Source organism: Paramormyrops kingsleyae, chromosome 9, assembly GCF_048594095.1.
Source record: "Paramormyrops kingsleyae isolate MSU_618 chromosome 9, PKINGS_0.4, whole genome shotgun sequence".
Classification (NCBI taxonomy): Eukaryota; Metazoa; Chordata; class Actinopteri; order Osteoglossiformes; family Mormyridae; genus Paramormyrops; species Paramormyrops kingsleyae.
The window spans coordinates 9509864-9532415 of record NC_132805.1 but is presented as its reverse complement, the minus strand read 5'-3'; the positions used below and the strand labels follow the sequence as shown (position 1 = coordinate 9532415).

At 41.6% G+C, this 22552-nt stretch overlaps 1 protein-coding gene across 1 annotated transcript; it reads right to left on the bottom strand.

Moving 5' to 3' along the window:
- Positions 1-129: 129 nt before the first annotated feature.
- sf3a3 (splicing factor 3a, subunit 3) lies at positions 130-7624 on the bottom strand. The gene is made up of 17 exons (XM_023821183.2): positions 7396-7624; positions 7012-7059; positions 6866-6918; positions 6636-6741; positions 6314-6386; positions 6028-6119; positions 5850-5932; positions 4435-4573; positions 4216-4284; positions 4067-4134; positions 3069-3176; positions 2848-2917; positions 2347-2511; positions 2100-2210; positions 1261-1351; positions 1060-1115; positions 130-399 (listed from the first exon to the last, which is right to left on the bottom strand). Exons 1-17 carry the CDS (start codon positions 7489-7491, stop codon positions 322-324), a joined length of 1506 nt encoding a protein of 501 aa, XP_023676951.1. The 5' UTR covers positions 7492-7624; the 3' UTR covers positions 130-321.
- Positions 7625-22552: the final 14928 nt, after the last annotated feature.

The window sequence follows — 22552 nt, the reverse complement described above, 5'->3', positions numbered from 1 at the left end:
GGGGGGGGGGGGGGGGGGGCAGCCCATCGCAGATGTATTGTCTAGTAAGAGGATATTATTTATGCCAACCAGTTTGAGAAATGGCCACCTTTAAATTACAAAATTCAGAGAAAAACCTTAGCCAAAAAGTCGGTCAAATAAGCCAAATTTTTTATTGAGTATGGTAATCCAATTATATCTGAGTTGGTAAATTACAAAAAGGGATGGTCATAAAAAAAAAAAAAACACTACATAAAATTCAGAGGTTACACAAATTCGCAGACTACACCAGCATGAAGGACTTCCCGCACCATCATAAGGACTGAGACTGACAGCCGCACTTTACAGCAGCCCCTGGCGTTTCAGATCCTCATAGGTTTTCTTGTTGACCACGTTCCCGCTGGAATCTTCATATTCCTCCTGCAGGTCAGAGAAATACTGGCGTCACCTTGTGGTCACACAGCGCAACTACAGCTACTATACTTAAAGTTGACAGAAAATGGCAAAAGTCAACGGGACGCTAAAAGAACCTGAAACTTGCATGTTTACATCCCAGAAGGTATTATTGCTGTTATACCCTCATGCGGGGCATTAGAAATAGGGGGGGATGCCCCCATATTTCACCGCATCCTCAGTACATGAACAGATATCTATTCAGGACTGAACAATATTAGAGGGGAAAAAAAATAATTGTGATATATTTCAATTTTGTGATTGCCGCTCCTAATAGCGAATTTTGCTAATTAACGTCTCAGTCGTAATACAGATAGTACAGATGAGTAAGAATGCGCTCCTCAATTTTCATTATGAAACCATGCATTACTGAGGCCAACTCCCTGTGCATGCGGAGTGCCACGACTTAGCATAACCGAAGACTGTAGTCATATATCAGAGATCAATTTTTTTTTAGTTATGTTTAGTTGAGAAACTGCACCTTGTCAGTCTAATTTTAAATGAAGTATTTACAGTATTGTAAAATCTCTTACTTCACATCCTTTCATGATATGACTAAATGCATGCGTGCCCACTGCAATGTCGCAATACCAACCCCCCCCAAAAAGGACTCAACCAAACACCCACCTCTGTGTCAGGCTGCCACCTTTCTGATGCCTTCTGGGACTTCAGCTTAGCCCACACTGAGGAAGAGAAAACAGATCAGACCGCACCTCCAACAGCCATCTGTAAGGTTTAGTAGGAGACCTGGGTCTCCGGGACAGAGTATCCTAAAACACTGAAGGCTTTGCACTCCACTGAGTGGTGGACGCGTAGGAGGTTACTCACGGGAGACTGCGTCCTCGATCTGGGTGACGTTGGCAAAGTGGGCGGTGTTGGGGATTCCCAGGCATCGCATGCCGTGCGCATGGCGCCACTCCTGTTTGGGCGAGATGCAGAAACCACTCAGCATCTTCCCCGGCATGAGCCCGAAGGATCGGCCCTCCCCCCCCCGGACACCTCACAATAAAAAACAAGCTTCACGCATCCGTGGAGATCCAATGACAGACACACGGATGTAGAGCGGTTCAATTACATTCCACAGCAGGGCTGCAACAACTAAATCGATAACGTCCATAATAAATATGCAATAAAAATAGCTGATAAACTATTGTTTGCATTTTCGTGGTTTGCTGCATAAAATGCGACGTTCAGTGTGTCAAACCTAGTTCATACTCCACTTTCCCACATGGTGTTACAGTCTGTGTTTTGGTGTGTGCATGGACTCTAGTCTACATACCACACCTGTCTGTAAATGCAGACGGTTGCAACTGGCGCACGCATACAGCCATGAAATTCCATCAGATGGGCAGAGAGCAGAAGTACTGCATTGTTTCCATGCCACCGTGTCACTTTAGAGATTCTCCACACGGTGTAAAATTTCGACCACAACTGATGTAAATACCTCAATGTTTTTAGTTTTTTTTGTTCTTTTCTTAAATAAAGCATTTGCACTTTTCTTTAAACTTTGGTTTTGATTACTGGTCAATTACCTGATCACGTGATTAAGCGATTATCAAAATAATTGTTTTTTGCAGCCCTATTCCACTTAGAGAAATCCATTGTACATATGTGACCAAACGTGCTCTTGCGGACGGAGCCCCAGAGTCTCTCAGGTACGAACTCACCGCAAAGTGGCGCTGGAAAGCCTTGGGTCCTCTGTATGTGTAGTTTCCACAAATCTCACAGTTGTAGTTTATATTCAGTCCATGCAGTTTGTACAGCCAGTAGGGGATCGGCTAAAATACAGGCAAGGATTAGACGTCAGGGGAATAAAAGTCCTGGATCAATTGCATTTATTGTTTTTGTCTTACATCATGAGACTTGGAAACAGGCGAAATACACGCCCCAGTGTCCAGTTACTGCGCTGAATACCTTGCCATCCCAGCCCAGCGGCAGGTTCTTGGGGTTATAGATGATCTCATTGTCCTCATCCTCGCTCTCGCTCTCGCTCAGCTGCTCCTCCTCTTCCTCCTCGCGCTCCTCGCCCGTGCGCGCCTGCTTCCGCTGCACATTCTCGTGGGTCAGCTGACGTTGTTCCTATGGTTGCAACAAGCGTCACTCGCCAGCAGAGGGAAGCATTGAGCCATCGATTTGGCAACAAACTGCTATAGTGTCGTTTTCAGACCAGTGCTGCAATGCTCAGGTTCTCCCACAGTTCATGCTATTCTACATGCTCTTTCAGGCAAATTTCAATACATCAACTAAATGCTTCTAGTAGGACATTAATCATAGTAATACCAGTTCAATAAACAATACTGCCAATTCACAACCACTATTCATTTAACTAATTTAAAGCTGTACTCCTTGTTACAGACTAGACAGCAGTCCCGGCGTGCTTCAAGTTGTATGTCTGTCACAGACAGTGAGACGTACCCCCAGGATCTCCACATACTCGTAGATCTGAGCCTCCAGGAAGCCAATTTCCTTGTTGCGCTCCGTGTCTCTGGAAAATACATTTGCAGGGAAACGTCAGACCAGGAGGGCTTCGCATGCAAGTGACGTGCAAAGGGTCAAGGAGACATAACGGCGTCTCGCAGAAGCGCTGTAACCAGCACGACCATGAAGTCCCCTGACTGCCCGCAGAGAAGCGTTACCTCTTTGGTCCTTTGGATTTCGGGTTCTTCGCAAACAGCGAGGGATCCAGTGACTCCAGAGATTTGCCCTTGGTGCTGAAGAGCCTCTGTGCCCTTTCCTCCAGCGTCCTGGAAGAGATGATGCCCTCAATCGATCGCGGCTTCGCCCACGTCCTCAGCGGCTACGCCTCAACTGGCTTAGGCTCAGGACCCACATTTTACCTTAGTTGTCAAGTCACGACCCAAGTTGAACATTTTAAAATCAAATTTCTTTCTAAAAACATGTGCAGTAATAGTAAACATAAATAGTTCAGTAAGCAAAACAATAGCACTGTTACAAAGCAGGTCAGGAATTAGAAAGAATCCAAAAGAGTTTTTTTTTTTTTTTTATCACACACCCTGCGACCCAAAGAAAATGGGCTGGTGACCCACTTTTGGATTGAGACCCACCAGTTGAGAAGCAGTGTTCTAGAAATGACTTACATTCACTGCAATTACATAAACGTACCTCAAAACCAACTGTATTAGAAGACAGGAAATAATGTCCACTGTCAACTTGTCGATTTGTATGTCGTGTTTGTATAGTGCACTTAGCCATTGAGTCTCTCTTAGGGGATATTTGTTTCTACACTTGTCTGATGTGAGGTTTCTATGCCTCCTCTTCCAGAAACAATGCTGTGCTTCTTACTGGTCTCTTACTGGAAGCTCATCCTAGCAGAACCTGTACTGAGCCTGGCTCCTTTACAGCTGTATGGTTGGGTGGATTATTTGCTCTGCTTTACATTGCTCTGGACAAAAGTGCATGACGAATAAATGTGACACGAATAATGAATTGTGCACTGCGGCACACATCGGCAAGAGAGCAGACAAAGGGAAATCCGAGCTCTCTTTTTGACAGTCAGCATACATATAACGGAAGCAAGCAAACAAAGCCATTGGAGAGAGAATGTCACTGTCCCCAAAGCAGGTGACCGCTGAAAGCCCCTCCCACAAGCCATGTCACAGAGGCTGCCACTCACCCACCACACTTCAGCCCCAGGGCCATAAGGGCAGACTTCAGTCTGTCCAACCCCAGAGACGCCAACTCCTGCAGGAAGAACACCACCCCCCAATCAGACAAGGGTCACGGGAAAACTGCTGGAGGAGTCGCAGAAGGAGAGCTCCTCACCTCCCAGGAGGAGAAGGCGGACAGGTCCAGGTGAGCACCGGCGTGGGTCAAAGCACTGCTCGTCTCTTTCTGAACAAAGAACACAAAGTGGAATCACTCACACCGAGGCAGTTAAAAGCAGTGATTATGGACTCAGGTATCAGGGCAGGTGGAGGTTACGGACACACGCGGAGCACAGTGTGACCCGTCCCTGCGAGGCAGAGGCGGCGCTCAGCGTACCGGCCAGCCGGGGAAAGTCCCGTTCTCCCACTTCTTCTCGAACTCGGCCAGGATTTTGCCGTACAGCTCGTTTTGGTCCAGAAGAGGCTTCACCCGGTCCGTGTAGTCCTGCAGGTACTCCAGAAGCATCTCCAGGTACCTGCAATCAATCACATGACTTTTTACAGCCAGTTGCCGGGAACATCAGGACTGATGGTTCCTCACATTTCCCCCCCAGATCATGTTTCCCCTTCTGTTTTCACATTAGGGTGATTCCATGTCAAATCATCACATATCATTTACTAGCCAAGTGGGCCTTTTCAATAGTACATGTGTCTGCTATGGCATTAATGAAGCTTTCCTTAAATTTCATTGTAGCATATTTGTAACCTTAATTAATGTTATTACTTACACCTGTGCTTGTTATACTATCTCAAATCGGTTTGGCTGCCATTAAAAAGGTCCATTGGTGATATGAAACCATGTGATGCTACCTTCAAGTCAAGATATCTCAGCAACACCTTAAAAACCAAAGAGTTTTCTGGAGATGTCCATGACATTATGAGCTAGCTTTAGTAAAAAAATGATCAATTTTGAAATATAGTTTTTTTGTTATTGAATTTTTTATATTTTAATCAGTTATTACACAGTAATTATTCATATGGGGATGGCATATTATTTATTCAATCTATAGAGCTGGACAATAGCTTTAAAACAATATGAGGACCATTTCTGTGCAGCTTATATTAAGGTAAATATAGGCGGTCAAAGTCACAGTCCCCCAGTTTCATGACTTATTCATGTGACCAAATCAGCATGCCAAGTTTCGGTAAAATCCTTGACGATGAGGTCCGAAAGTGTGATGAATAGGGCTGCATGATATATCGCGCGTGCACAATAATCACACTGCATTTGTCAGCACAGCTTTCTGTCTGTTGACAACTTGCGGCAACACCACTTACTTGATGATCTCTATTGGTAAATTAGTTGTATTTGGGTACAGTTTACTTAGAGAAATTCCATCTCGTTTTATAAATATCACTATGTTACGCATGGAAATTTCATGCCCCGATGTGATGTCATGTAGCAATAACTCAGAAGCTCCCTATCGAGACAACCAATGATCATTCACTTCCTCCAGAGAACAGGTAAATCAGGGGCCCCAGGCAGTTGCCTAATCTGCCTATATTGAGGGCATTTGGATGCAGTCCGGAGGTGTTCTCCCCAACTAAACTATACTGTGCTGCCGCAGAAATCTGTCAGTAAAGAATCACCTCAAATCATCTGCCAAAACACCAGAAAAAATGGTATAGCCACTGGTAGCAGTTCAGGGAAGGCTCCATTTAAAATATGACATGAATACACTTGGATGCACAGGCAAACAATGAACAGACTACCTCACAGACCACCTCCCAGAACAAAACACAGCCACTTACTTTTTGTACTCTGCATTCTTCCTGTCTTTCGAAATGTCAAACAGCTGATCGAAGGTGGACAGGTAAGCGATGTACTCGAGTTTCTAAGGAAGAAATGGACAATTCTAGTTACAAATTTGAAAAATAACCATTTTAAGAGGAGATGTGCTCAGGCTGCTGTGTGTGAGCAGCAGTGTACCTCTGAGCCTTTCAGATTGATATACTTCAGGTAACAATCATGGAGGTCCAGGTAGCGACCATAACCTTCCTCGTCAGTGAATTCAACCAGATCTGCAAAGTGAAAACAGCATGGGAAATGTGTCACCATAAAGCTAAACACCACACATGATTAAAGATCACTTTTGAACATTTTTAATTAATTGTATCATGTGAATCCAGCATGAGAAGCCCTTTTATTCACACACATTTTATAAACACAGTACATATTTTGATGTAGTCAAGTTTTGTTCTGTTCTGCGACTTACTCTGTGCCTCTTCATTGGGATTCTCTCGAACCTTGATCAGCTCCTCAAACTCCACAGACATCGGCACACAAATCTATGGGAAAAAACAACCTCAGCACTTAATTTTTGAGCGCCCTGATGCTTAGGGGTAAAATCAACTAAAGTTATGTACAAGGATATGCTTATCGACCCAAAAGCAAATTTTAATTTTAGTTTAGTAGGTAAGCAAACGACTATTAAATGAGGAAAAATCTTTAGGACACATGAACGTTGTCATAATAAAATGGTCATATTAAGTGAGTGGGGCTTTTGGGACCCAATGATGCCCATGATGAAGAGTCACCTCATTTGGATGTTTCCGGTGAAACTCCTTTATCTGCTTGAGCCTGTTGTAGAATTCCGCAAATTCATTGGGTCCTGAGATGGCCTTCAGCTCCTCCTTTCTCATGCTGAGGGGACAAACACACACCACGTTAAGTCATATTGTAGCTCTGGTGCTCAAATAGGGAATGCTGCATTCTCTAAAGTAAAATTAAAACAGATCATCTATCTGTTTTATATGTAATCACTTACCCATCTTTATCTTCATAGGAATCCCTTAAATTTGCACTAACTTCCATGTATCTCTGGAAAAGTGAAAGTCTCAGAATTAAGTCTGGAATTACGTATGATGAAGGATAAATGCGCTCTTATATCAAAGCAAGTCAATTACTACTTACGTCCATCATAGCCCGTGTCCGGTGTTCTGAATTGATCTGATCTCTTGACTACTCGAAGTAAAAAAAAAAAAAAAAACAAATGTTAAGTTTCAAAGTCCCCATGAAGCACAGCTAAATTCATAACAATAATGCCAACACGAAAACAACAACAGTTTGTCACTCTTAACAGAAAGACATCCAAAACGATGAATCGGATGAAACGTACACGAGATATCAAACAAGAAGCATTTTCGACTACATTCCGTAACTGTTTTAAATAACACACAATGTACATCCATATAGGAATTGCAGTGCTTCTATTCCACAGAAATGAACTGGCCCGTGTTTCTTCCTGAACGGTTAAAATAACGTTAGCCGGGTAGCATTACGCGCAGATAGCCTCACCGTTGTCTTCTTATGCAGCATTTCTTTAGTTTTTGCATCCATCAACCTTTCCCTCTCTTCATGGTAACGCCGTTGTTGCTCCGAAATAGTCTCCATTTGTATTTAATCCAGTATAATGGACTGAAAACGAAGAACTCTATGTAACAAGAGCGTCAGCATGTAAACGATGGACGCAAATACGACGCGCTCAATAGTTCAACAGGAAACCGGAAACAGACGACGTGTCCCTCACATTTAACTCCGTAAGGGGAACAAGGAACATCAAAGCGTTCCGCTGTGATAGTTTTTACAATACCTTGAAATGTTAATACTCAGCGTTCATGTTTTAATACATGGTTATCTGTTTTATACTGATTGTGATACTAAATAGTTGGATATGTAACGTTAATGTGACACATTAGTATATATTATACAATGCATCACCTTATAGTATGTAGGCTATTATAGGCCTACAATGCATCTCCCTTTTAATGGATTTAAATTTATTGAATTGGCCTACCACCATATTGTATGTGGCATATTTCTGTTTTTGTGTTTTGGGTATCTGTGTACTATGCAGTTTGTAACAACAAACAGTTTCCTTCGGGATAATAAAAGTATTCTGATTCTGAGATTATAGTCCCCTTTTAGGAATGCTTTTATTCTAATTGAATTATATAATTAAGTCATATTGTGGCATATTTTTACTAAGTATTACATAGACAGCAGATCTTCATCTGCAGTTCCAACAGATCTTTAATGTTATATTCTTAAACTGAATCGATTGTATATGTATACCCAGCAGAAACAATGTCAAATACAATACATTGATAAATAATAGATACAATAAATATGATATTGTAGTTTAGAAATGACCAAAAATCTGTGCGTGGCCAAATCGCACTGTCTTGCTAAGAGGATTAGAGCAAATTTATGCTTTCACATGGCAACCCCATGGTTTCATATGAACGCCATGAATACTTTTTGATGCAACTTAAAGTTAAGGTGATCCTCTGGAAAAGCACCTGACCCACTTCATGCAGAGGTAAGCAACAGGATGGTTAAGGTTAATGCATTTTTTGCACACTTGTGCCTGTGAATTTAAGCTAACTTGACCTACACAGATGGTATCTTACGATGTACAAAACATCATCCAGAAGGCACTGTACTGAATCCAATAGTGTATTTAGCAAAGTGTATACTGTTAATTTCATGTAATCAGAGCTGTACTGTAGGGCCTGTAGGCTATATATTTATACTCCTTTGATGGTGGTTTCTTCTGGGTATTCTGGGTTTATCCCACAATCCAAAAATTGTGAACTGCTAGGGTTGGTATCTGTAAATTGTCATGTATGTGTATAGCAATCATTCAAGATGGTTATACTGTAAGGATATTCCAATATACAAAGTGTACATGTACTGTACAATTGGGTAAATGATTTTATGTAACGATGTAAGGCAATGCATAGATAGACCTATCAGAAATCCTGGAATATCAAATTGAGGAATACTTGTTGAGGTCTTTGGGAAGACTCTGTAGTAGTCAGTTATGGATGTGGTTTATGACATGCCAATGTGCTCAATTTGCAGCCAGTACACTCAAATTATCTTAGAAAGTAAGGAATGTGTCTGTGAAGCTGGCGAAAAATATTTACGTCTCACATTATGAAAGAGTAAGCCTAGTGTAAGTTGTCATTCTACCAAACTAGAGCTATGTTGGTACAAGGTAGGTAGAAATTGAAGGGTGTAGCTTTGGTTTTAATGCTGGTGGGACGAAATCATTCCCGATCCCGAAGTCCCCTAAACACACACGGTACTCCCACAATATTTGTAAGTACATGTCCCTACCATCTATACCCAAATCTACTCTGTTGTGGAAATATAAAAAGTGAAACCAGATTGATAAATAATAAATAAAAATTATTGCATTCTTAAAATTTGTTTCTTCGGCGGAAAAAGTATCACTTTCAGCAGAGCTTTCTGTGGCTAAATTTTCTGAAGTGTTGTGATATATCTGTGTGACATTAACGTAAATGCAAATCAAATATTATGAAGTGTGTCATTGCATGGGGCTTATGGCCATACTGGTGCGGATGGGCCTGCTCTTGTCTGATCTCAGACGCTAAGTAGAGTTGAGCCTGGTAAATGCTTGGATGGTTAGTAATGAATGTCATTGCATATGTGCGTATTTTAATATCTGACAAAAGAAGGAGGGGAAGATGTAAAAAAACCAGAATGCACAGATATGGCGAGATTAAGTTTGTGGTCTGCAGTGGTGTTGATGTGAGAAGTTTTTCTGGGTTAGTATGACGTAATCAGAGCAGTTACATAATTTAGCTTCTAGAATGACACTTATTTAGTAGACTTACCTGCATATTTGTATTTGGTCATTCTTATCCCTCAGGACAGATGTGCTATATGTTGTTCAAGTTGCATTGCATTAAGAGGGCTCATATTGTAGTAAGACCTGCGTCATCGTATATGCGTTGAGAATTTAGATATCATCTTACTGTTTTGTCTCTGCAAATGACTGCGTCTGTTTCTTTGTTAGGATATTAGTATGCAATATTCTACAATGTCCTGAAATGAACTTGACTGACCGTTTTCTGTTGGGAAGTTGGAAGGTGAAACGCACATGCAAATGCATTGATATGGCATGTTTTTTTTTAGCATTTAGTGTTTTTTTTTCCTTGCTGTATGTTTACCCCTATCAGATCATCACTGCTTTCCGAAGAGGTCCATCTGAAACTGTGAAGACTCTCAGACCTCAAACAGAACATCTTTCAGGTGATTTTTTAAATCCAGATTATATTTACAATATTAGCATATGTTGACAGTTTTGTTTCCCCCCAGCATGCCTGTTATACCTGATATGCATCTCTACAATGACCTAGTGAACTGTCACTTTCTGTAAGGCTTCCACATTTTCAACTATACTCCCTTAGAGCTGTTGGTGTGAATAAGGAGACTTTGCATTAGGCGAAACTTTAGCGGAGTTACTGAAATCGCAGATAAAGAAAACCTGTTATATAACATATGTTACCAGGGGCGTACCTAGAAATTCTGGCCCCCCATTGACAAAATATGTCAATTTTTTTAGGGAGGGGGAGGGCAAGGTATCCATGCCATTCTGACGTCCCTGCATGTTATGATTTTCTGGGGTTTGTCCTTTCCCTTGCAGCTTCTTCGGACATGCTCGTGGAGCTAACATTCTAGCATTCCAACATGTTACCACACGTATGTCACATATTTGCATTTTACTGGAGAATTAAGGAAACCTGAGACATGCATCCACACATGTGTAGTGATCCGGCCAGTAGAGGGCGGCATTGGCATTCTTGGACAGACGGAAACTAAACTGATGATGGTGAGCTGAGCTCCGCTGTTGGCCTTTTCTAGCGCAGGGCCGCAGGGCTGGGAGATGTCTCACCATGTCTCAGGCATGTCTAACCAGGAGGAGGCCCTGAGGCAGACCCAGGACACGCTGGAGAGATTATACATCTCAGCTGGCCTGGGAGCGCCTTGGGATTCCCCCGGGGAGCTAGAGGAGGTGGCTGGTGAGAGGGAGGTCTGGGCATCTCTGATTAGACTGCTGCCCCCACGACCCAACCCTGGACTAGTGGCAGAAAATGGATGGACAGACATATATCTATTCTATACATAAAATAATATATCTATATTTATTCATATATAATGTACCTCAAATATCTATATACTCTCCCTTGTACACTACATATATATATATAGTAGCACTAGGCAGGCTTAGGCATCGTAAAAGCAGCAAAGAACGAAGAGACTTACTTGCCAGGAATAACATGCTCTTTCATTACAATCCTTATAAGGATTATATCAGACACCCAATAAGCACCAAACCCAGCAGGGAAACAGATGAAGGTCAGATGCTGGACCGTCAGGTACACACACGGTGAGTAATTCACACGACACTGTAGGCATGCAAGGATCGTACAGGGTTCACACAAAACACAGGCAAACACATGCGTGACAATAGGGAAGTGGGAAGTACAACTTACCGACAGCGAATACATGAAAGGGGCTATTTACAATTACTTGTGGCATGCTGGGACATGCACACTCCACTGGCACTACACTGTATACTCATCTGTATGCTGCCTTATTGCACCTTACTGTCTATTGTACCTTACTGTCTATTGCACCATACTGTCTATTGCACCTTACTGTCTATTGCACCCTACTGTCTATTGCACCATACTGTCTATTGCACCTTACTGTCTATTGCACCCTACTGTCTATTGCACCATACTGTCTATTGCACCTTACTCTACTATTTGAACTTTCTGGTTAGATGCTAAACTACATTTCATTGTACCTGTACGTTAGCAGTATGGCTGAATCTTCGGTTTGGATGAGACAGTAGACCACTGGTCCCCAGATGACATACTACATTTTGTGAAATTCCAAAGTGAGCAACCGATGATCACTAGGCTATCCCACAAGGCCAGTGAAAATGCAACCAGAGACAAAGAACGTTGCTTGCTCAGAAACTTGTGTCAAGGTGGCCGAGTAAGTGCCGGCTCTGTACAAAGTTCGCTGTTACACGTAATAGTAAAAATATATCACCCGCATTTAAGAATTCTAATGTATATTGTATACATAGTGAATGTGGATAGAATTAAAGGTAATTCATTAACAATGTGCTTCCATCTGTGAGAATATTTGCTCTCTCAAACACTTTCACACTAAATACATGTGCTGTACTTCTCAAACACAGGCATTGCTAAATTCAGGACAAAATAGTGATTTCATTGGTGAGTCATTTGTTTAGTAAAGATTTAGCTGTAATTTCTATGCCCATGAGAAGTTATGATTATGAAGAGGAATTTCTGATGCATACAGCAGCAAGAATGTAATGCACAGATAAACACGTAAGTGAACAGAGATTCTGATTATGGATTAACCAGTACGGCATATGCATCATGCAATAAACATACATGAGGCATTTTTGTTTTGTTTTGTTGTTGTTGTTGAGGGCAAGACTGCTTAGTAGCAATTTCATTATTGTTTATTGTATGCACTTCATCGAACAGAAAGAGCGGCCTGGTAAGGCCAGTTTTCCTTCATGTGTCTGAAGCGTTCCGCTCTTCAATGCTGTGTTCCTCTGTTAGGGAGCGAGTGTGCGGCATACACACTGAGGATGCACCCAGCACTGGCCCCCACCTTCACAGGTCTCCGTATACAGCTGATAATCCTTCTCCCTTTGCTTTTGCTGTGTGTACCGATGACATTTTCATTAGCAAGCTTTTTCACAGAAACAGGATAATGATCATTAAAACAAGTGCAAGTGCTACATAGATGTTGTGGGGACATTAGTTACGAATTGATGTTTGAATTACTGATAATATATATTATTTAAATATTCACATGTGACCTTCAGTGGTAACCCTGGCGGCACGTTTCAGAAATTGTCTTTATCAATGTCACGGGGAAGAGGAAGCAACCTGTGCTCACTGCTCTCCTGGATGGTCTTGTAGACCTGACACGTCCACTGCTAGGTGTCCTTCTTAAGAGTCCTTCTTTTGTGTTACATTCACCCTCCTTAAAAGTGAGGCAAATCTGGTTTGTAATAAGGGACAGAAAAAAAATATGTGTTTTTACGATAAATTAAGATAATTGCACTCTAGTTGGCCTGGAGCTGATCAGATGGCTGATCTGCTTAACTCTGATCAATCCTGCTGCTCTACTGCCTTCTCATGTACATTTGTAAGCATTTGTCAAATTGTGTTTTGATGGGATTTATAGACTCCTGCCCCCTGACTCTCTGTACAGGATGAGCAGTTGGAAGATGGGTGGATGAATGGGTGCATGGATGGATGGATGGGTTTTTACTCCATGAGCTTTTTATTATATTTTATTGTATTTCTGTTATGGCTGCTTTTGCAAGAAAATTGCATACTTTAAAATAACTTCTGTATAAATTAGCGACTTTTAGGCCTTTCGGAAAACTCCTCGGCAGACCTGCAGCTGCTTGCACAGGTTCGCGCTGCATTCAGTAAATGCATTTCAGTAATTACGTGCAGTCGTGGCAGAGATGCCCAGGAGTGTGGGCAAGCACAAGGACACACAGGTCTGTCAGCCAACAGTGATCCGTTTCAAGCAGCTGCAGTGCACAGCGAGCCAAATGTAAATTTCCCATGTATGAGTCATTAAAGTTGAACACATAATATATTTGACCTCAATGTGATTTCAAGAGCTTGCTTTGGATAAAAAGCACAAAGCATTAGTGAAAATGCACTGAGCACCAGGACTGAGTGAGCACAGCTCACAGCCACCAACCATCCTGATTTCTGCTTGCTGTCTGTGAGTTTACCCGTGACTGCGAAGTGACCGCCATTTTGTTTCTTTATTGCACCTTTTGAGGGAAATGTGAAATATCTGGGCTGGGGCTCTCTGGAATTTTGCTTGGCTAGTTAGCCAATGAAACATTCTGGATCCAGGCTTCTCTGGAAGCATGGAAGCACGTTGTTGAACGTAAATTCTCAGTAATTTCATTATTTATTGGGTCTGGTTAGCTCTTCTTCATTATCAGTGCTGCAGTTATTCGCTAAATTGGCAGCCCTGCTAAAGACATCCTGTATCCAGCGTGGAATCGGTCAGAAGGAGCCGCACCCTCTGCCAGGCATCTGTGCCCCTTCCCCCCCCAGACCTGAACTTGGGCAGCAGGTGCAAGTCCCGCCTCCGTCCCGGGGGAAAATCGTCAGGCCTGCAGGATAGTGCCCGTGGGGCTTAGTGCTATTTGAAGTTACCCACATGCCACCTGGCTACACACACACTTCCCCTGGTAAGAGGCCTGCTAGTATGCTAGCTTTGGTTGTTCGCAGTGGCGCCCCCTATTGGCGGTGGCCTTTGTTACCGTTACGTAGGGGTACAGGGTCAGGTGAAGGGGTTAGCCAAAGGAAGGGTTGCGTTAACACTTTTTCCCACCAACTGGTGTCGCCCATTTCCCAGGAGTATCTACTGGTTTTACAAACCTATGTAGGTTGTTTTGCTTTAGTTTTCATAACTGGGCTACATGTCAGTCTCAAACTTGGACACAGTTTTAGATAAAATCAACTGCAAAAGACAAGGGTTACCAAGGGAAGCCACACTGAGCATGTGTATGATGGTGGAGATAAGGTAGAGATGACCTTTGGGGAGTGTGAGACTCACTGAGTTGGAGGAGCAGAGCCACAAGTCAGCCCATGGAAAACAACTGTTTCCCCTCCCCTTCCTGCCCTCCCACCCACGCAGCAATCCTGGCCACAGTGCCTTTCACCCGCACCAGCAGAAGTGAAAATTTGAGGTCCAGAGATTAAAAATCCAGACCCAAGATTTTGTTTCAATCAACCAGTTGACTGAACTGTGACTGTGAGTCTTTATATGCAAATGATAGTTTGAAATAAAACGTTAGTGTGGGTTTTTACTTTCTGGACCTGTACTATTCACCTGTTCATGAATCTTTGAGCACTAAATGGTGATTTGTTTTGTGCATTTCTCTGTAAATCTCTGGTTTTGTTTCATCTGTCCTGATAGTTTTGTGGCATTGCTGTGATACCACTGTGAGTCTGCATGGGGCGCTGTTGTGATTTTAAGGTTTTAGCAGTGTTGTGGGGGAAAGAATACCACACAGCACGTGTAGGAAGGGCTGCCTTTCAACTTTTGATCATAAATGGTGATTTAGAGGAGCTATCTGATGAAATCTTAGTTGACAAGCCTATCTGTTGAGGACATCATAATGCTTAGGTGCAGATGGTTTTTCTTAGGATGGAAAAAGGTCAGAGAAGAATTCTGAGAAGTTTGCAGTTGTTCAGTGATGGGGATTTTTCTTTAAAACAATGATTTTCAATAATGCTAAGAGTGATTCGAAGCTGTAACAAAGTAAAAATACGATATTTGGAAAAAAAAAAAACCCACACTGAGTACAGATTGTAATACATTGCGCATATATTATTCTGGATTTCTGGATTGCAAATTGCAACTGCTATGTATATTAGAGGATGTTAGCTTTCTGGAACATCTCTTGGTTTTGTATTGCTGCATCAAAAGTATGTTACCTCGTGTTTCATTGAATGTTCCTTGCGCTGGGATGTGATCTGAAGGGTCGTCCAAGCAGTTAAAAACACACAGCCATTTTTTAAAGGACAGGATAATTTTAAATCTATGCACATTTCCTTTAAGGAGACTAACAGGAATTCCCTCCCTCCCAGAAATTACCTTAGATTGGCCACGTGTATTTACTTTATGTGATAAGTAGATTAGCCACGTGTATGGATGAGCATACAAGCCTACGATGTTTGCCATTTTAGAGTCAACGGACAATAGGCAAAAAAATATATTTCTCAGAGTGTGAAATGCAGAGTTTAATGTGGTTGGCTGAATAAGCTGCACAGAAGTTTTAAAAATGGGCGGATTTCCAGTCTGTTGAAGCGAAATGGGGCTAATAGCCAGAGGGTAGGTTGGTTACTGCTGTCTCCTGTGAGTAATACATAGAGTAATACATAGAGTAATACATGTAGATTTTAGTCAAAGGAAAACATCTCCATACAAACAATTTTGGCATATATCTCTTAACACGCACACACACACACACACACACGCACACACAATTTTTAATTTTTGACTGCATTCACAGATCTTTGTGGACACCTGAAAAATGATCAAAATAACAGGTTTTTAATCACATTGTGGGGGACATTTGGACCCCACAATGTAATATGTAATATAAACATAATCCACACACACACACACACACACACAAATATGTGTGGATCCAGGTCAATGTACAACATTTGGCATCACAGATGAGTTTCATGTTGGTAAAATGGAACTGCTTTCTGTTCCCAAAATTAGTTTCATTCTATGATGGTGCTGTTATTGCAATATACATGTGTGCAGTCAATAGCAGTTGTGTTAGGAAAGCTGAACATTGCTGCAAATTGCTCTGTGATTTTGCCTATATATCCACACTAGGGAAACTTAATATACTGTCTTGACCATCAGTCAATACTAGCCACAACTCAAAGAATAATGGAACCCAATATGGACTGGGATTTCCCTGAACTCTCAGCCAGTTGGCACTGGTATGTTCCAGGGCCAATTCACACAATTACATCAGAATCGCTCTCGGCAGTATAAAGCAGCTGATAAGCAAGAAATCAAACTGGAAAATAATCATTGTGAGCTCTATGTCAAGCTGGAGCATGATGGACGATCCACAGCATGACATAGTAACAAAGAGGACTTTTATTTTAAACTGAACTCATAGGAACAAGAAATAAAAGTGATGATGAGGGGTCTAAACACAGCAGGGAGGCATAACTAATGGCAAGCTTACAACACATCAACGATGAGTGAGAGAGGAATAGGGTAAGGGCAGGCACATATATATACAGATAACAAAGCTAGACGTGAGACAAGTGTGGGCCATAGTCATTAACCAAATACTAGGAACTAGGTGAGGATAATTAACAAGCACCCAGGACACATACCAGGAGACACTAGGATCAATGATTAAAGGGCAAAAGTACAAAACTAGGTATAAGCAGGGATAACTAAGGATAACGGCACAAAAACAAGAACCAATACAGGAGCACGAGAACCCACAACAATTAGGAATGAACAGAACTCAACCTCCCGTATAACCCAAATCAACCACACAGTGACCCTGGAAGCAGGGGAAAACAATAGGGACTGAGGGGAACTAGACGTAGGGGAACACACAGAAAAGAATTGGATGACAAGCGATACCCACTGGTCAAACAGGGAAACGATTGGCACAGCGGAGACAAGAGAGGGACCAGACCTGACACTCTAAATACTCGCTCCCTTTGTAATCAGCCACATGTAATGTCCTCTCAGCTAAATATGGCATGATGATGCTGCCTGTGACATAAACATGAGCCTTTTCATATCTATTACATGTGGGAGAACTAGGGTGTCCGATGGCATGACTCTTAAAAGGAGGACACCTGTGTTCAAAAAGTTGGAGGGGTTATATCGCACACATGCTATGGAAACAGAATGTCTATCAAGATTATAATCTCCTTATCTAGAGATAACAGCATAAAAAAATATTGCAGTTCGTTCTCGGTTTCCGTAGTATGTGTGTGTGGGTGTTTCATGTTTTTTGTACGACGTCTTTATGTACGAGTGAGGCACTAATTGTTGATGGGAAGGCAGGTAGGGTGGAGGGGAAAAGGAAGACACCCAACAGCAGTCTAGACAGAGGGCTAGAAAACTGGACTGTCTGGATGAGTGGTCACCCTAGAGTAAAATACCACATACTGCGGTATAATATCTGGACAGTTTAAATTATATGGAAAGTAAAAATGTAATAATTAGATGTGTGGATACCTCCTCGTCTGCTACAACAATTCTCCTAGGATTTTTCCATCCACTGCACTTTTGGGGTGAATCTCAATATGCCTACTTGACCGTACTTGTGTTCTCGTGTATCCGTTTTTCATCATGTTCCATTGCCGAAGACCAGTTGTGATATCTAAGAACAGTAGAATGGTCTTGCTACATCCCAAATGTCAAGGAGGCATGGATTGCATCCTATCCAAACAAGACAAGTCCCATAATAGTTGTTATCGGGAGTTGGTTTAGAAAGCACGTGATCCGAAAAACATGATTTTATTGGTCTGAGGTCACAGTTGAAGGTGAATGACATGTGCTTTCGATTGTATTGATATTAAGGTTGTAAATCTGTTATAAAAAATGCGTTGCACCTAACTTTTTATGTAATTATGTCTATGATATACTACTGCAGTAAATTAAATACAGTGAGACCTTGGTTTGCGAGCATAATATGGAAATGTGCTTGCAATCCAAAGCACTCGTATATCAAAGCGAATTTTCCCATTAGAAATAATGTAAACTCAGATGATTCTTTCCACAACTCAAAAATATTAATATAAAAATGATTAATACAAAATATAAAGTAAAAATACATAAAACAAATTAACCTGCACTTTACCTTTGAAAAGAATTGTGGATGGTGTGAGAGAGAGGAGAAGAGGAGAGTTATTTTGAAGGACGACGTTCACTATAATTAACAGAATCACTGCTATCTGTTGGTTCACTGGAATCTTTTTCTTTTGTGAGACTTCAACAAGGAACTTATCCAATGACAGCTGCTTTTGTCTCCTTTTCGATTTCGCAGAAATGTGGACATTGCATTGTCGTTAAACGGATTCATCGCTCGCATTGCTACGCCCTTATTCCTGTGGTGCTTTTCTACTCGATTTTGACTATACGAGTGAGGCACGCCGACGGAGACCGAGCATGGGAGACGGAAGTTATTTTTCAGTTGTCTCAATTTACCAAATTAATTAGGGAAAGTGGGACAGTATGTTTCAGGTAATGTGGGACAATTTTACAGGCTCTCCCAAGAAGAGAGTAAGTACATACTTGACAGGGTGGAATCCCAACTCCTAAATACATTCAGTAAGTATACATAATATATAATATATAAATACATTTATTTATTTATGAAATGGGAAAAAATGCCAACTTGAATTTGTTAAATTGTTTTAGTGTATGATGGCACCAAGGCAGAGAGGCAGAAAAGAAGGTTAGAGAGGTGAAGGGGCAGGAGGACTAAATGATTACAAGCAACTGTACTGTTTTTACTGTTAGTATAAACTTTACATGTATTGGTTTAGGCATTTTCTACAAAACAAAATCCAAAATGAAATTAAATCTAATGGATTTTTTCAATTACTATTTTTGATTAAAAAAAAATAATCAACAATTAATGTTCAATGTTCAACTGTTCCTTGAGCTGTTTTGTTTATTAAACCCTATGCAAATTGTTCAATATTGATGTATTGCATCTATATTCAATATTGACGTATTGCATCTATATTCAATATTGATGAATTCCACCTATATTCAATATTGATGTATTGAATAAATGCCTGTCCCATATTACCAAACCAGCTGTGCCACATTACCTGAAATAGGTCCCACTTTACCTTATGGGTGCAGGGAGTGTATAGACCAGGGACGGATTATGGGTTGTGTGGACCCCTGGGCAAAACGTTTGCGAGGCCCCCCCCACCAGCAGCACCACCACCAGCACCACCACCACAACCACGACAATTCAAGGGCCCTTGGCAGCCAAACGCCCTTCCTCCATGTTTCCATCAGAGGCCCTATAGGGTCAGGGGCCCTTGTAGGCAGAGGATCAAAGAATGTAGGCCCTCTAAAATAGACAAACGAAAATACATTGTTGATAAGCGTTGCAAATTGTTTTGGGCTAGGGGCCCCACGGGCCCCCTGCACCCCAAGGGCCCCTGGGCAGCGGCCCCACTGGCCCGGTCCGTAATCCCTGGTATAGACCTGTATCACGGCCCCCATAAGCAAGAAATTTCATTTTGATGTGATAAGTAGACATCTTAAGGATTGCAGAAAGGTATCATATGTGGTATCATAAGTAGATTAGGTTAATGTTTCAATGGGCACTAGAAATGAAAATGGCAAAAAAATGTCCCACTTTACCTGAATTCACCGCTTAAAAAACGTAATTAACTTAGGCCTAAGTATGAATTTGTCTTCAGACTCTTTGCAGTAAATATATTGGTATATATATAAAGTAATTCATTTAAAACAATCAACAATGTTGATTCACTCAACGCAAATGCAGAATGTTAGCATGTTAGCTGTATATCAGATACTGTATAATAAAACGTTTATTAAACCGCATTTTACCAAGTGAGTTTTTCTAATTATCCCGAAATGTTCGTATGACTGGAAATAAATTAGGTATGCGGATATACCTCCAAACCTCCTACAACGATTATTTTTATCACATTTTTATCAGGATAAGTGAATCTTTTTCAGGATAAGGTTCTCTTTATAAATCCCAAAATCTTCATGTAAATGTGCCTAGGAATATTTCTGGTCTTTTTTTGTTTGTACGAGGCCTTTATAAATGAGCTATTTAGTTTTAGCTTGTACGCGAGTTGAAATACTGTTGATGCTCACTTACCCAGTTAATCAACGCTTGATTTTTATAAAGCTTTTTTTTAACATAAAGGTTTGGTTAGGGTTTGATCTGGCCCTAACGCTAAGCTTTGCATGACACCTTTTTATTGCATGACTTTGCATAATATGAGGGTTTACCTGGGCACGTCTGTCGTGCTATATCAGAAAATCTGTTTCTCCGACAGGGACACAATTGTTCTGCATGTATTCATGAATTTATTAATGAAAGTCATTTGCGCAAAGAATTTGTACTTTGATTTATTAACATTAAACATCACATTTCCCCCGTTTAAGTCTTACTTTATTAACTGAAGCACTGAGTCTTTGGCTTTGTTTTTTTCACTAACAGCGAGGTACAGTATACGGCTGCATCTGCAGAAGTCAGGTTGACTGAGGTCGCTCGGTATCCCCGGTAACGAGCGCATGCTACGGTTTCAGTCGCAACGCAACGTCATCCGGAATATTCCAGGAAACGGATGACTGGACTGCAGGTTCCGCCAGCTGGCGGCTCTTTGCATGCGCAGCGCGACCTGACATGTTCTGCAGCTCACCTCCGGGAAAAAAAAAATTAAATAATCTTGTTACATTCTGCCGCTAAGGAATTCCCACCCAAACTGCTGATTTGTGCAGTAAGAGTATGAGGGATCTGGCTTTAGTTATAGAGAGGTCTGGGACCCAAACTATATATTTATACATATTTTTCAGAATTCTAATGTAATTAAGTAACCCATTAATTAATTTAATGACCCATATGCCAGTGCTCTGAAGAACCCTGTTGATTAAATGGGTGAGGGATCTGCACTAAATGAATCCTCGAGTCATTTTGAGAATAGCTCTTCCTGTCAATGACCTGTTCTTTTGTCCCACGCGTTCACATCGTACTGAAATCGCTCACGCTTCCCACACACATCTGTGCCATGGCACACATCAGGCATTTTCTCTTTACAACCTGCAAAAACATTTCCTTGAACAGTAGGTGATCTACAGATGCCTAAGGTGATAATTAAAGTTATAATGGTTATGAATGGAGCTTTTATTCTGATTTGCATAACTCTTCCCCCAAATGAGGAAATTATAAAAACTTCCTTTCTGGCTACAGCTAACTAGCTGAATGGCCAGGAATGATTAGCGTTTCTTTCCAGAGAAAAGAGTCACTGTTTACTAAAACCGAAACTGCAGGGAAATTCTTCCCCCTCCCATTGCCAAGGAAGAACAAACCGTAAACTAACCGTCCACCAGGAATATTTACAGATTGAGCTGTAAGAGACAGTTGGTGTGTGACTCAGTGGGTTATGACTCTTTGCTTGTGATTAGGAAATAGCCAGTTAATGCCCCGGCCTTGGTAGACCAGTCACATGTCTGTGAGCTCTTGAGCAAGGCCTTTAACCCCCAGCTCCAGGGGTGCTGTATGTTGGCTGACCCTATACTGTGCTTCCCCAGCTATGGAAAACAATATGGGATTAGCAAAATAAGCATTCCAATGTACTCATGCAAGTGGCAAATAAAGCATGTCTATTTGTCTTGTTTTTGACATGAGAGTCATGGATTGGCTGAATTTACATGGGGGAAAAAAAACTGACCCTGAATAACATTACTAATAGAAACTGGTTGAGAAGAGAGGGTAGCAAAGGCATTGTATGTGTCAGACTTGACATTTTCAGCGAGTCAAAGCAGGAAGTGTGGAGTCGATAGCAGCCTGAGACGTTCAGCAGGATGAGCTCAGTGAAAACCTGGCTTCATTGAAACCCGGCCCTCCCCCTTTCGGTTCAGTGCCGGTGTACGCTTCACGCTGGAACGCCAGGCGAGTGCCTCCCAGTCTCTTGTGTTTCCTTGTCAAGGTGATGTTTCAACACTTACTTATCCTGGGGCGACATCAGCACTCTTAGGATAAGAACTCAGTTGACTTGCTTTGGCAACAGGTTACTCAAACAAACTGGGACTCCTCCCCTCTCCCAGGACAGCTCTTTCCTGACAATCTGCACCATCCCTAACAACAAAACTACCCTATCAAGAAATCTTAAGCAACAATAATGCTCCAGAGGTTGCAAACACACTGACACATCCAGTAAAAATAAACCAAAACAAATTAAATGTGTGCTCGAGGCAAGGTAGCCGCTGGCTTTATTTTTAGGCAGGACAATTGGGGCCACTTTGTGAAAACGCTTGATGGTTT

Coding starts and splice junctions, on each gene's coding strand:
- sf3a3 (XM_023821183.2), bottom strand. CDS start 7,491: ATGGAGACTATTTCGGAGCAACAACGGCGTTACCATGAAGAGAGGGAA. Junction 3,177..4,066: donor CTGGGGCTGAAGTGTGGTGG/GTGAGTGGCAGC, acceptor CATCTCTTCCAG/GACGCTGGAGGAAAGGGCAC. Junction 2,211..2,346: donor CGCTGGGCTGGGATGGCAAG/GTATTCAGCGCA, acceptor CCTGTATTTTAG/CCGATCCCCTACTGGCTGTA.